Source organism: Cyrtonyx montezumae, unplaced genomic scaffold (assembly GCF_038088225.1).
Source record: "Cyrtonyx montezumae isolate F1298 unplaced genomic scaffold, pur_monq_1.0 scaffold_13, whole genome shotgun sequence".
Classification (NCBI taxonomy): Eukaryota; Metazoa; Chordata; class Aves; order Galliformes; family Odontophoridae; genus Cyrtonyx; species Cyrtonyx montezumae.
The window spans coordinates 27,104,850-27,120,717 of record NW_027071859.1 but is presented as its reverse complement, the minus strand read 5'-3'; the positions used below and the strand labels follow the sequence as shown (position 1 = coordinate 27,120,717).

Sequence of the window (15,868 nt, the reverse complement as noted above, 5' to 3'; positions counted from 1 at the left end):
TCAGATAAATGCAATCTGAATTTAAATTCGTTTTTCTATTTGTATGTCATTTTAAATAATTAAGTTAAGAAAATCTAATAATTCTCCACCCAATTATTTATTGAGGAAGATGTTCCCCTGTGCCATAATAATTTTATTCATATTTGATTAGAGAAACTTGTAATCTCAGACAGTAAATTGATTATTTAATAGGGAAATATTGCAATTTCACAAGGTCCCTCCAAACACATCATTTTAGTGAGATCACTGTTGACAAAGGAGATATTATAGCTCAGAGGATTCTTGGTTTTACGGTGCATTTCACTTATCACTGAGTTAATGCTGAACAACCTCCTCCCTAAAGTATTTCATATTATAAATGAACAAATTGGAAATAAGGGAAGTTGTTTCAAAAACATTTACTTCAAGACACCTGCAATTTCCTAAGGAATGAAGTCAATAATATGGTTGTAAAAAAGATTTGTAAATGCTTGTACTGAATTCATCACTGGAACCAAGGCAGCCACCATGGTAGAGAACTGATCTGTTTAAGTACACATCAAGCATTTCCAGAATTCTTGTTAATCCATAAAAATGAAGATGTTGGTCAGCTATGCTCAGAGTGAGGTACAGTTTAGAGCTTCTCCAAGGATGGAGGCTCCACAACTTCTCCAGGGAATATATTTCAGTGTTTGTCAACCATCACTGTAGAAAGTGTTTTATTTATGTTGAGATAGAATTTCCTGTTTTTTAATCTGCACCCACTGCCTCTTGTCCTGTGTGTAGGTACTGCTGAAAAGAGTCTGCCTCCCATCAGCTATTTACACACATTTGAATATTTATATTTATTGATAAGCTTCTCTAGAACCTTCTTTTCTCTGGGTTGAAGTCTCACCATTCATTGCCTTTCCTTATGTGAGAGATGCTCCAGTCCTTTTAACCCTCTTTGCAGCCCTTTGCTAGGTGCACTGCAGTAACTTTATCTTTCTTGTTATGGCTTATCCAGTATTGAGTAGAGGAAAATGATCTCTCCCATAATGTGCTAGTAATGGATTTTTTGTCATGTAGGTGAGTTTATGGTCCATGGTCTGCTTGTCCAGCAGGTTCCCAAGATCCTTTTTAGCACAGCTGCTTTCCAGACTGTCTGGTATCAGAGTGTACTAATGCCAGGGGTTTTTACTCTCCAGATGAAAGAATTATTGAACTTCAGATTATTTATTTCTATCCAGTTCTCTGTCAGCTTGCTAAGCTATGCTCTAAACCACTGTCCAGGCCTGTAATGAAGACACTAGCTCCAGTATTGAGCTCTGTGGTACACCATTATTGACTCGCCTCTGGACTTCACGCCACTGATCACAAGCTGCAGGGCCCAGTTATTCAGCTGGTTTTACATAATAATTACTGCTCCCATTATCTGACCTGTACTTCATCACCTCTTATATAATGAAGATATGGAAGAGGGCATCAAAAATTTCACTGTTCTGCCATCCTACAAACTAGTCACCTAATTGAAGAAGGCAATAAGAAAGTTTATCATAGTTTCACCTTCTCAAATCCACATAGACTACTCCCAGTGATCTAATTGTCCTTCATGTTTGAAGATGTTTTCCAGGAGGATTTTCTCCATCACATCATGCCTGTAGATCTCTGGATCTTTCTCATGCTTTGTGAAGATACAATCAATATTTTTCTACTCAGTCTTCAGGAACCTCGTCCATTTGACACAATCATTCAAAGATAATCAAGTCAGCCAGCTCTCAGCACAAGTATGTGGAACCTGTCAGACTATTTATATTCAGTTTGCTTAAGTGCTATCATCAGACTGCGGAAGTCTTCCTTGCACCAGACAACCCCTTTGCTTTCAGGGGATGGTATTCCTCAAGGCTGGTTTTACTGGTAAAGACTGATGCTATGCAGCCTCTTGACCCTGTCCCACAGATCTTTCACTTGGTGGGACAGTTTTTTGGCAACTGCAAACCTTCTGAATCATGTCCCACCTTCAGCGAGAGGCCCCAGCCATCCTCTCCAGCCTGAGGGTCAGTGAGCTGCATCTTCCTTCTGAAGCTGCCTTGGTCGAAGAAACTGACAGCAAAGTGACAGCTACTCCAGCACTACCTGGGTCATGTGCTCTCTGGCTATTTTACTTAAGAATGTGTATGTTGGACAAGGAAAGTTTGATAGCCATTTGCCAGAAGTTCCCAGATCCTAAAAGCTCGGGAAGATGTCAAGATCTCAAAGAAGTAGAGCACAGAACTGCTTTGTGAACTGTGTCTGTTAGTTATACTTTAGGCCTAGCTCCTATGAGAATGAAAAGTAACAATTTCTGGATTTTACAGTATAGCTGTCTGACAAAGATGCATCTATGTTCCACGTTAAGAGAATTTTTGGAATTCACTATTGTATTATATATATATTAAAAAAAAATCACTTTCAGGAAAGAAAAAATGCTCCAAGTTCAGGAAAAATTAGTGCTACCAAGATGTCTAACTGAAGTTTAATATTAATTTATAATATCGGTCATTATATTTTGCAAATATACATTTAATTACCTTTAACATGGAAGACAGACTATATACGACTCCACAATCCATATTTACAAATGTTGAAACTTCAAAGAAAATACAGCAACATGTCAAAATTATTTGAAGACTAAATAAAATTCCTTGCAAGGGGAGTTGAAGAATCTTAGTTTTCTCAAAATAAATAGAACAGTGACTTGATTACATAGAAAGCATCTTTAAATGTCTCTTAAAATTAAGTAACGTCAAAGACTATTTTCTAAAAGCTCAAGCTACATGCTCAAGTGTAAAGAAAAAAATACATTTTTGAAATTTCAGGAAACACTGGAACAATCAAGGAGACTTGTAAAGTCTGCTGTTTATGACTTTCAGAAGGAAACAGTACTTCTGTGAAAGAAACACCTAGCTGAAGTGCAGGATTACTGAGAGAAACAATGAAGTCCTGCTCAATGCAGGAAGCTGAAGTATAGAGTATTTGTACTCCATGATCAAAATCCCATGCAATGCTAGGTTAGCATTCATACTTCCTATTTTTTTCTTGGTGAGGGACTTTTCTGAGCATCATCTGATTGCTTTCTGAAGCTCCTCATGTAATATGAGCAATGGTGCAATGCTATCAAGTTGCTGTAACAGGAATATACTACTAGTTCTTGAAAGCAACAACAGGGAAACTGAGAAATTATTTCTATCACCCAGGAAGGAGGAAGAGGAAACTGTATCTCTCCCAGTGACCAGAGCTACAAATGAAGCCTCTTAGCAAGGCGTCCTAACTAATACAAACCACTGTCAAAAGTGACCTACAAGATCATCCAGTCCAACCGTCCACCTATCACCAATAGTTCTCACTAAACCATGTTCCTCAACATAATGTCTAAACATTCCTTGAATACGTCCAGGGTTGGTGACTCTACCACTTCCCTGGGCAGCCCATTCCTGCACCTGACCACTCCCCCAGAGAATTATTTCCTGACATCCAGTCTGAATTTCCCCTGGTGCAACTTAAAGCCATTCTCTCTCATCCTATCACCAGTTACAAGAGAGAAGAGGCTATGAGAACCAGCCACTGGTCTTTTTCATAGATTCATAAGGTTGGAAAGGACCTACAAGATCATCTAGTCCAACCATCCTCCTAAATCAAATCCCTTAGCACCTCATCTAAACGCTTCTTGAACAGCGCTAGGGACGGTGCCTCAACCACCTCCCTAGGGAGGCCATTCCAGTGCCTGACCACTCTTTCAGAGAAAAAATGTTTCCTCAAATCTAATCTAAATCTTCCCCGGCGCAACTTGTGGCCATTCCCTCTCGTCCTGTCATTATTTATCAGGGAGAAGAGGCCCACCCCCTCCTCACCACAACCCCCCTTCAGGAAGTGGTGGAGTGCAATAAGGTCTCCTCTGAGCCTCCTCTTCTCCAGACTAAACAATCCCAGCTCCCTCAGCCGCTCCTCATAAGACTTGTGCTCCAGACCCCTCACCAGTTTTGTTGCCCTTCTCTGAACACGCTCCAGGGCCTCAATGTCCTTCTTGTAGTGAGGGGCCCAAAACTGAACACAGTACTCGAGGTGCGGCCGTACCAGAGCTGAGTACAGGGGGATGATCACCTCCCTGCTCCTGCTGGCTACACTATTTCTAATACAGGCCAGGATGCTGTTGGCCTTCTTGGCCACCTGGGCACACTGCCGGCTCATGTTAAGCCGAGCATCAACCAACACCCCCAGGTCCTTTTCCTCTCTACATTCTTCAAGCCATTCTGCCCCAAGCCTATAGCATTGCATGGGGTTATTGTGGCCAAAGTGCAGGACCCGGCACTTTTTGCAAGAAAGCAAAGGTTTGAGTTGAGTGTTCATTTGGAAAACGGAAATTTAAAGGAAACAGTGAACTGGAACGTACTGCTCAACTCAGAGCATGTCAGGATCTTCTACATTATCCCATTCTTCTGTTTCATAATCACCAATAATTTAAATTATGGAACACAGCTTTTAAAAAGAAACTTCTAATTATGGGTCTAATAATTTAGGCTATCAAAATAATTTATAAGATGAAAATTACTAAGTAAAAGCAACTCAATACAGGCAAGAAAAATGTACAAGTATTTTTTGTCACAAATTCCAGAAAGTATGAAAAATCTAGGAATAGCACAACACAGACACAGCAATTTTTGAGGAAAAAACATTTTTTCAACTGATCAGATCTGATAGTACACCTTGAGTATTAAAGAGGAGGAGAAACATAAATTTGTGAAATGCAATAAATGAGAATGGATTTTCAGAATAAGATATTAAAAATAAAATAATCTCAGTTCTAAAAAAAAAAGTAGGAAATCAATTTCTTTTTCTATCAGTTGATGTCTACTCTGTCATCAAAACAGAGTATCTCCTAGAAAGGTTCATTAGCTAGGCTTAAACTACACACCTCAAATAGAAACGGAACTATGTCCTACATTTTGTTGCAAACATTAATGACCTAACACCTTCAAAATCAGTAATGCTTAACATCTTCCCTTTTTACTTTGCAGTTTGGTTTCTACAACAATATTTAGAAAGAAATACAAATATTTGAATTACTAGTAACAAAAACTCCACACTTTAAATTGATGTTTTTCTTGAATCTGAAAGTTCGTTGAAGACAGCAATTCAAGTCAAGATGGACAGTATCTTAGAGATGAGATGGATCTATTTTGGACATGATTACTTACCTAGTGTACCAAAGAAAGTGCTTTATATCTATGAATGGTTGAGCAAGAAAAATAACAAAAACATAAAAAAAAAAAAGTAGCAGATCAGAATATGTGTTTCCCTCATCATAAATAGGTTTTGCACCGCTCCTTCAATTTTTGCAGCTTCTTTCCACTACATTTACTGTCACTTTATGTTATCCCCTGGTTTTATTTCTTACCTTATTGGATGGAAAGGCATGAGGTATACTTTAAATACATGCGTACTATATCATATAATTCAGCTCACAGAGAAGCAAGGAGCAAGGTCCATACGAGCTGCTTTATATAACAGTGGGAGTGGAACATTTAAGAAAGTTCTGGCATATCTTTGTAAGGAAGTGAAACATTAAGGACATGATGTTACTGGTTCGGGTAATCAAAAGGAAAAGTAAAGGCTGAATGAACAACTGTAACAAAGGAGATGTGAGAAGAAAGTCCCAGCACATGGAAAAAGAATGGGAAGTAACAAATAAACTCTCATAAACATAACTAATACATTTTAAAAATATAAGACTGCTAATGAGTTCTTTTACTGAGAAATATATATGTGTGTGTGTGTGTGTGTGTATACATATATATTATATATAAACACATTTTTCTACCAAAGCAAAGAAATAACATGCATACAAATCCAATCTTTACTTATTATTGCACTAGTTCTTCATGACTGTACTTCAAATTTTCAGTAGGTTTGGAGATTTTTCTTAAGCAACAAAGAGCTGTCAGGGTCTCAACTCCCTCATTCTAAATGATCTCCTTATGCTTCATTTCTGTAAACATATTACATTAGCGTACATCAACTTCTGCAAATTCCTTCATCCTTCAGGATGTCTGGAAAGCATCCAGAGAGACCAACTTGGAGAGAAAATATTTTGCACACTTCTATCATTAAATTCTATTGCTGAGCTATTTATGTACTATCATTTACAAGCCTAAGTCGCTGACTTTATGTCATGGTTCTTGTCATGGATCTTTTACATGTTTCTTTGAGTTTCTGACATATACTTGTTAACAATATTAATTTTCTTCAATCCCTCAGATCTTTTAAGTGGCCAATGATCTCTAATGCACACAATTAATGATTTAAAAATAATTAATTGCTATTAATAGTAGCTTAATTTTCAAAACATCTGTGCATTTAAAAATACTGTGGAATTGGAAATTAAAACTGAGTATGAAAACATAGAATGAAAATGGAAAGTGTAAAAAGCTCAAGTTCTCAAAGTTTGGCACTCAAATATGTTTATTTTTAAATGCTTTGAGGTGCATTATTTCTCCCTAATGTTTTAGTTCTAGCTCTCAAAATGGGCACAATAGCATCTTTCCATATGAACAGTATATTGAAGAAAAATCATCAAATAAGTGCTCCATTTTTTGCTTTAATGTTCAGAAGAGTGCCCATGACAAAACCAGTACTTCATATAATGTGAAAGATTTGGAGGATCTGCTGGAAGTAGAACAGAGGAACATGACATCTATAATTAAATAAAAAGGAATATTTAATAGCCATTAGATATGATGTACAGTCCTGTTTGTCATTAAACAGCAGAGTTCTTGATACAACAGTATGTTATTGTGTAATTAAATGTATTGGAAATGCAAATGCACATGGGAGTTAAATGAAAACTGCAAACTATGTTATTAATGGGTGGGTGGGGGTGATCAGCAGAATGAGTATTGTGAGTATCTCACTGGCAGAAGGATAAAGACATGCTGAGATGCTGAAGTCTACAGTTCCTATTGTTGGCTCAAGGCAACTGTGCGTGTGGCTTAGATTATAAAACAATCATCACTACTGTTTTTACACATATTGGAGTGAGATGGCAGTTCAATTTTATGCGTAGACAGGAAATTCCCATTGTAAATTTACCAACCCCTTAGTTTCCACTGAAAAAAAAAAAGACATTGAAATTCATTTATACAGAACTGTAGATAATAAAACATATATACTCTGAATCTTGGTCTCAAAAAATATGTAATTCAAAGAGGAATGCCTCAAAAAAAATTATATTTGTAAGTGCTCCTAAATGAAAAGCCATAATCTGTGCATGTCTGAAGATTCAATACTCCACATAAAACACACTAAAGGTAAAACTGAGTATCTGTAACTTCCCAGTATCCTGAATATATAACTGGTTACAGTAAGATTTGCAGAAATTATATTAACCTTAGTAATAAATCCATAATTCCATGTTTGTATTTGCCACATAATTTTTTATACTACCTTACTCTGTTGATTTTTTCTGAGAGGACTCACTTGGAAGTGTATTTGGAAGTGTAAATAACTTCAGCTTTCAAATTTTCATGTTTAACTTAAGAGAAAGTCAGTGCTATTTTTATAACCTAAAGAATACAGCAATGTTAAAATTTGAGTAATGGTCTGTAGGTTTCAAAACTCTCTCTTCGAGAACTGGTCTTATATTATTATTACTTTTACTAGAGTTACTAAACTAGCTTTTAATAATACATGGTGTTTGACTAAGGTCAATGATGAATGATATTAAAGCCTTCCACTTTAGATAAGTTAACTGAAATACTAAATATTATGATAGCAAAATTAAATATCTTCACAAATGTCTTTTAGGAGAAGAGTACATTTATAAACTCTCAAGACCAAAAAATTTCTTGAGATAGTAGTATCATAAATATTCATTATCTGTTTCACTGAAATACCCAAGTCAATAAGTACGAGAAAGAAAAGCATAACACACATAAATCAGTCAATTACTTCATTATAATAAAATTCTCAATAACCAAATAGTTACTCAATGTCTCAGGCATAATATTCATTGTTGCTTTTTTAACTCATTGCATCTTTTTTTTGGTCTAGATATGCCAGGCGTGGTCACTGGTACAACAGCATCTACAACAAAGCTTGGGTCATTAGTTCTCATTTCTAATGTTGCAGATAATGCCCCTAAATGCATATACCATAGAAGTAGTAAGATATGGTCTATTCCTGCAATAAAACCAAAACCCCTGAGAAATGCTAATATTCCTTCACTTGAAATTACAGTGAAAACATGTTGCACAAATGACAATATCCACCTCGGTACTGTCAGTCATTAAAACATTTTAGATGGTTTAAATTGTTAAATCTCCTTCAGCTGAAGAGAAACCTCAAATGTCAAAGCTCAGTTAGTTGTCAGCATGCTTCATACTCAGCTGCTACCTTTCAATTTTTAATTAGTGCTTAGAAAGAAGTCACACATCAAGGTCAGTGAGCACACACAACTGTTGTTCGCCAAGTTTACTCACCCTTTGACCTTCTTTGCCAGGTGGACCCTGGGGACCCTCCAGCCCTGGCAAACCCTGAAAATGCAAACATTAAACAAATATAACATCCACTGTTATTTCATTCTCTATTATTCTATACTAGTGAGACTAAGGCAAAAAGCCAGATGTCAAGACAAAGCATTTATTTCTAATATTAAAAACTGGTTATTTGTAATAACTTCTTTCAGGGGATGGTTCTATTCAGGTGTGAGGAAAAGGAATGTAACAGTATTTATTAATTATGTTCCTCCATATAGAATCATTTAAAAACAAAGAGGTAAATCAGCAATACTTAAGCAGAGTCATAAGCACATTTAGCTACTGTTTTGCATGAAGATCTATTTATCTGGTGGAGTTAGGATGCCATAAGAAAGCAAAGCATTTATATTAAGTCAATGATAGCTTTATAACTCAAATTTGAATACAAGCACTGGAAGTGGGGTGGGGGAAGGGAAAGGAGGGGAGGGAAAAGCAACTAAATATAGCAGGCAACCTTATGCTTTCTTTATTGCAAGTTATTGTAAGAATCAGCTCCATGCAGTTTCCTCCATGTGCCTGGGCTGGGCTTTTCAAACCATTCAGAACTACTTCTGTGTAGAACAGATTCAGGAGTTTTGGGTATTTTGAATATACTCTCACCATCTGAACCTTCCTTCTGAACTCAATGCAAGGGCATGCAAGAGTGACTGCAGTTACAAAATCACAGGCTGTTTCTGAGGAATGAGAGTTTTAATTTTGTATCTGATTAATGTACAATATAATCATAAAGTCTTCTCATAACAGCTCTGTGCTTAGAAGACTGCTCCTCCTCTTAATTTATGAGTCACCTTGGAATATTTATTTTTTTTTAATGACTTCAAAGAAGCTATCCAATTTCCATGATAGCAACAAGAAATATGAAATGAATTTGAATGTAATCAGCAAAGAGCACTGAACAGATCTATTTCCTATAATTAAAAAAAAAAATAGCATATTCTTACAGGGTATCAAAAAAATCAAGATTTTATACTCAACAGTTTGAAATACTGTAATATTTAATTCGTAACTATTTAAATCACTAATGTTAATTACTAATTACTTCAAGTTGAAATACTTAAATATTTGTATGTTTGGTCAAATTCTGTGCAGTGTAAACTAAAGACCTGTAAGTATCACAATTAAAAAAAATGCCCAGATTTCTAGAAAAGAATTAGAGAATTTCATTTATGATCTCTAATTCCCAAAATAAACTTGCGACAGTGGACATGCAAAAGCTGCTACCTTATAGCACTTCAAGGGATATTTTCAGCTGATCTGAATGAAGGCTGACATCAGACATAAATAAAAGCAGTCTGTTCAAGAGTTATTTCTTTTCCTACCTTTACTCTCAAACTACAGCTGTTATTTTGCGATATGATATTACCTCTTTTACTTCGGTATAATTGAATTGTGAAAAGGTTTAGAATATTTTACAAAACTGATGCACAATATTCCCTAGAAGTTTATGCAAGTAGAATATGCAAGACAATTTTGTGTCCAATAAATCCCAGTAAATTAAATACAGCAATGTAGCTTGTACAGGCACAAACATATAAAGCAACACATGAATATGAACTCTGTAAGTCTTTTCTACTTTTTCCTGAGGGTAGTTTAAAAATTAGCTGAGAATTCTTTCTACCAACTATTAGCAACATTCTGTTTCACAGAGAAATTCTGGGAATTCAGGAAGAGGTAAAGTTCTGTTTTGTTAATACTTCACTTTTAGTGGCAATTTTATGTAGGGGAAAGAAATGAAAGCCTGCAATGTCAGTTTTATGAAGGAGGAAATAATGAGCCTCACATATCTGTACAATAAGGTTCCAAGGGAATAAGAATTATAAAACAATATAGCTGCACTGTAATGATAATTAACAGCCAACATTTTTGTTCTAAGCCTACTTTTATTCTTTTTCTTCTTCCTACAGTATTATTGTCAAAAAAAAAAAAAAAAAAAAAGGAACCAGATAAAAAGGTTTATCTGCAAGGAAAGGGAGGAGATCTGTGTACAATTGGTAACTAGGCAGGGAAGACTATTCTGCACAAGGAGCCATATCCTGACATTGAATCTGAGGTAAAAGTTCACACTACCTTCAGTGGGATCTTCGGTCTAAAAAGTGATAGGGCAGTATGGACAATGTTAACTAACATGGCTGTAAACCTGCAATAACTGAGCAACGGTAATGTCTTAGCAATGCTTAGTATTCAGCATTCATTGGATGAGAACCTGGAAATGTAACTGAAGAAGAAAGCAGCAGAAGGAATGAAAATAAAACTTCTCAATGGTGAAATCTCTCTAATGGGATGAATAAAAAACCCTTTTAAAATTCCTATAAAACTCGGCAATGAATTTAACAGTTTAGCACAGAAGAGAAAAATGTAATTTTTTTTATGAAGAGTGCAGATCAGAGTTTCTATTTAGAGCTTTTTCCTCTTCAACTTCTGAATATCTCCCTCTGGAGACTAAAGGACACATTCTTTACTCCCTCAAAATATAGGAGGCACAGACAGTTGACAAACCCTATCAGAGCAACCCACCGCCTCAAAAGATATGCTGTTGATTGTGTGACAATGTTTGTATCAGAAGGCAAATTGTGTCACATGTAGTAAGTCAAAAGTACATGTGCTAAGGAAAATAAAACAACATCCAAAGTAATTAAAATGATTCATTATGTGTTGATTTTCAATTTGATAGTATTGCAGTGGTAACAGGATGGGTAAGGCAATGAAGTGTACATGCATAAAGTGAGATATGAGAACAGCATAATTCCAGTGGCATCTAGCTGGCAGGAAAATATAATGCGTGCAGATGACCTAAAACATGTTCTTTTTCCTGACTCTGTGAGACCACCAGTGAGCTGCCCTTTTGACTATTTCATGCAGTCGTTAGGGCCTATACATTTCAATGACCACGTAAGTCTCTTGGAGTTGTCTACCTGAAGACACTTGAGGAACATGGAGTGGAAATGTCTGAAACATTAACATAAGCCTTGAGGGGAAAAAAAATCAAAACAAAACCAACAGCCATTAATCTAGTGTGGGCTCAGATGCACCTGAAAACTGTTTCTGGCAGCCCAATGGGCCAGTTGTACGCTGATCACTCTGTGGTCCTTGTGGGCCACTTCCAACTCAGGGTATTTTGTGATTCCCCAAACTCATAAAATCCACTATAATGAATGTGAATAGATACAAAATATAAAACATGAAACACTAGTAGACATAAGAGAGCCATACAAGATTCTGGAAATGAAGTTAAGAATGGAAATTTGTGAATTTCTTTATAAGAGCTAAATCTATGTTAAATGTTGGCAAAGGAAAATATGCTGGTTGTAAAGCTAGATAAAGAAAAAAACAAGCAACGTGTGAAGCATAAGCCCACAGACAAATGGCTTTTAAACAAGAAGATCATCAAAACAGATGAAGGTTTAGTCAAGGAAAGAGAGGAAAACTAGCGTATTGAAAAATGATACATTAAAATAAATGAACTTTTAAAAGAACCAGGATTTAAACAAAAATATCTTGAGGAACTAGCATTTTAATGGGAGATAAAACTAATGAGAATTAAACTTGATGTGGCAGAAGAAAAACTGTGTTTGTAAGTGATAGAAAAATCAACTAATTCAGGCAATTAAGCAACACTAAGTTTCATAAGGTATCAGTTTAAAGTGGAACAAGTGGCATGTAACTGTCAGAAGTTGCTTATCACAGAGCTAAAATCCCATAATGTGATCACGCAGATACAGAACATGTTAAAATACCGGTTATATCAAGACATGTTTCTACAGAAATCTATGGAGTCTTATTTGATATACTTTACTGTTCAGAGTAACTGCCCAAGTTCTCTACCCTGAGAATACACTGAATAAAAGCAAAATGTTTACCATCATCTCCAGATTAACTGAAAACCAAAACAAAATGCAACAGCTGAACCAGAAGAATGAAATTGAAGTTGTTATACTTATTACTTCCTCTGGAAGCTTATGCCTGATACCAAAATAATATTTAAAAGAAATCTTTCACAAGCCAGTATATTTTTGCTATTCTGAAAGCTGTCTCAAAATGTAGCTGATTCTTTCTGAAGCAGGATATACAGCTACCTTATGCACTCTTAGGAAGGGCTGCTGAAATAGATTCTGTATACAGCAGCCTTTCTTTCTCCTTACAAATTAAAAATACTATGCAAATAATAACAATAATAATTGTCTAATTATGGTACAAAAAATAATAGTTTATTATAAACCTTTATAGACTTTCTGTGTTCTGAACATAAACTGCTTTCATCCATTATTTCTTCCTTGCTATGAATTTCAGCAAACACATAACCTAGTTTTTGTGGAATAAACGCTGCTAGGCAGGGAGAAAATGCATGAGACAAATCAAACAAAGACACAAAGCCTGAATTAGGTCCGCAGAAGAAACATGCTGAAATATAAGAATGGTTCATTTATTCCCATTTGAATACGTAAGCTTTTGTAATGATAAAAATTCTACTTTAAAAAGACCCAGGTATAATAGACATTATGTGGTGGCTATAGTTGGTATAGCTCTGATGAAATAAAATTGACAATAGAATTTGTATTTATTTATTTTTGTAAGCAAGTCAGTAGGCAATTCCCATGGTAGAGTCTTGACCTAATTTTTTAACACACAGTTCTCACTAGGATAAGGAAAGGCTGTCACTCTGATGGATTTAGGTATACAACGATCACCCTGTACAGTTAACCAGTAGAGGCAGTACAGTAAGAAATGACCACCAATTTGACTTCTTAAGTAACTGAATGTGTGACCATGGTGAACTGCTGCAGTCTGAAACAATCAAAAAGCATTGTTCACCTGACAAATACTGCTCTTAGGATCATAGAATCACCGAATGGCTTGGTCTAGGAGGGACCTCAAGGATCATCCCACTCCCCTGCCACAGGCAGGGCCATCGACCAGTAGATCTGGTACTTTCTGGTGCCTTCCTCTTGAAAGAATGGGCTATTGCTCTCAGTAAGCAGATCTGAATATAAACCTTCTGAACAGTCCAGATGGCTACACTGTTTCTCAGATAAACTAGTTTATTTTCTGTCCCAGTCCCACAGTTCTACCTTAGAGAAGATCAAAAAGAAGGATGAGGAAGAAAGAGATCTTAAAATTCAACTGTAGTGGTTTTCTCTCATCCACAGGATTCCTCATCACTACCTACACAGAAACCCATGAAGCAAGATAGCAGATGTTACTGCTTGCAAAGTTTTGCTAAAATTAGAAAAATGGTACAGGAAACTCACAAATGGATGATTAATGTGTTATTGTGTTACCATTGTAATTAGGCAAATTAGACTACCACTTACTTCAAATACCTATATCATCATCAGTATTTGCAAATGCAACCTGGTCACCCTCACATTCTTACTGAAGTTGAGTTGAAAAGCTGAAACATTCCAACCATTTTTGGCCTGTTTTTGCTACTGCAATAATCATGCTACCTTGGCCTCAAGTTCAACGTGGAATAGACCCCCTCTTATTTTTTTATTTTTTTTTTTCATTCAGAGCTGCTGCCAACCCATAGCCCATTTTCTTCTGTAGGAAGTAAGACTTCACTTCAGAGTAAATATTTCAGACATCAAGAAAACACGGTCAGATATATTTTCTTGATAATTTATTACTGATGCAAACAGAAAATGACTTCTCAAGGATATCATTACCCTTGGTATTTGGTCACTTCTGTAATTCTCTGGTAACTTCACTTGAAATTTAATTTGCTTCAGAAATGATTATTTCAAAGGAAAATTGGAAGACTAATTTCACAGAGGTTTACAATTCATGAACCTAGTACTTTTAATAGACTCGGATTTACCTTCTAAGCAAAAAAATTAAAAAAATTAAAAAAATCATCTAAATTCCTGAAGAGAAATTTGAAATGACTCTTTACACTGATGTCTGCTGTGAATAGAAAAGCATATGGGACTATTCTCTAATCATTCCTCTAATGAAAGACATAAAAATCACATCAACTTAGCAGACTTTGAAAACTTTCCGTGAGGCCAAGACATGAAACTTTACTTGTGCCTTCGATATCAGTATTACTACACACAAAAGATTAAAAAAAAAAAATGATTGAAAGTGCTAAAACATCTATTTCACTAAATGGTAATTGTTTCATGAACTTCTATTTCACTAAATGGTAATTGTTACGAGATCTGCTTCCACACTTGAAAAACATCTCAAAAAATTAAGTTTTAAAGGAAGTTATACTGTGAAAGCTAAAGACCACTATACATAATGCAAAAGAACTAAACTGTTCAGTACTTCAATGAAATTAATTTTTTTAAAAAGTAGATATAGTTGATAACATTCACATTTTCCTTAGTGATATACATGAAAGAAAGATATTTAGAATAAATAATAAAAATGAACAAACAAACAAAAACTCCCAAACCTGTCTATATTTAATTATAAAATCATTAAATAAATTTAATTAAATACATTTAAACTGTTCAAAGTAAAGATTTCTTTTAGCTTATAACATTACCTGAAAAGAATGAGAGGATAACATTAGCTGAGACACCTACTGGTTATAAGTGGAAGTCTTTGTCCCTTCTCAAGTAACTAACACAAGTTATCCACAGGTGGTGAATCATTTGCTGAAGTCGAGATAAGCAAAATCTGGCATGTGAATTTTCAAGAAGAATCACCTGAAACACTGCAGTCCATTACAACAGCAAAAACATAAGGATACAGTATGTTACTTCTGCAGAAGCTTGTGTAGAAGCCAAACTACTATAAATGAATTTGTGTAGGTATTGCCTAGAAAACATTTTCCTAGGAAAAAATGAATTCTATTTTTAGTTTTACAGAAGTAATTACAGAGGCTACAAAAGGAAAGCTGAGTAGCCTGACACTGATGTTTGTTTGCCAAGGGAATAGCTAAAAGTGACCGCAGAACTTGCCTGGGCCTGAACCTAACCTGCACCTTCCTCCTGCAGACGTCTCCACACTGCACTTGTGCACAAGCTCCCTTCAGCTCAATTTAACCAGCCTCGGAAGCCAACATTCCAACTATCTGTTTAGTAAGCAAGTCTTGGGTACTTCTGTCTGTGGCCGACTTAAGCCTTGGCTGCTGCGTAAACACTTGGTGCCATCTGGATGACTGTTTCATAACTCTTGAAAGGGATAGGTTCACAGGAACGTACAGACGGACACTCGTTTTCCTCAGGAACTAAAAGCAGCATATCGAGTGTCAAGAGAAATAGTTATAATACATTTTACAAGAGACTGCTGCACTACCTTCCCTCACCTGTCACTCCTCTGACACGACATGCACAAGCTTAAGCTGTGAATCAGAAAGAGGGAGCTGCTTAGCCAGCTGTATCACTTCAGAA

The 15,868-nt window shown here is 35.9% G+C and overlaps 1 protein-coding gene across 1 annotated transcript in view; it reads right to left on the bottom strand.

Annotated features, from left to right (window-relative positions):
• COL19A1 (collagen type XIX alpha 1 chain) overlaps positions 1-15,868 on the bottom strand; it is a 178,564-nt gene that overhangs the window by 58,965 nt on the left and 103,731 nt on the right. The window contains exon 16 of the mRNA XM_065730891.1: positions 8,472-8,525. Within this exon, the coding sequence (XP_065586963.1) occupies positions 8,472-8,525 (54 nt within the window). The remainder of the gene's footprint in view (positions 1-8,471; positions 8,526-15,868) is intronic.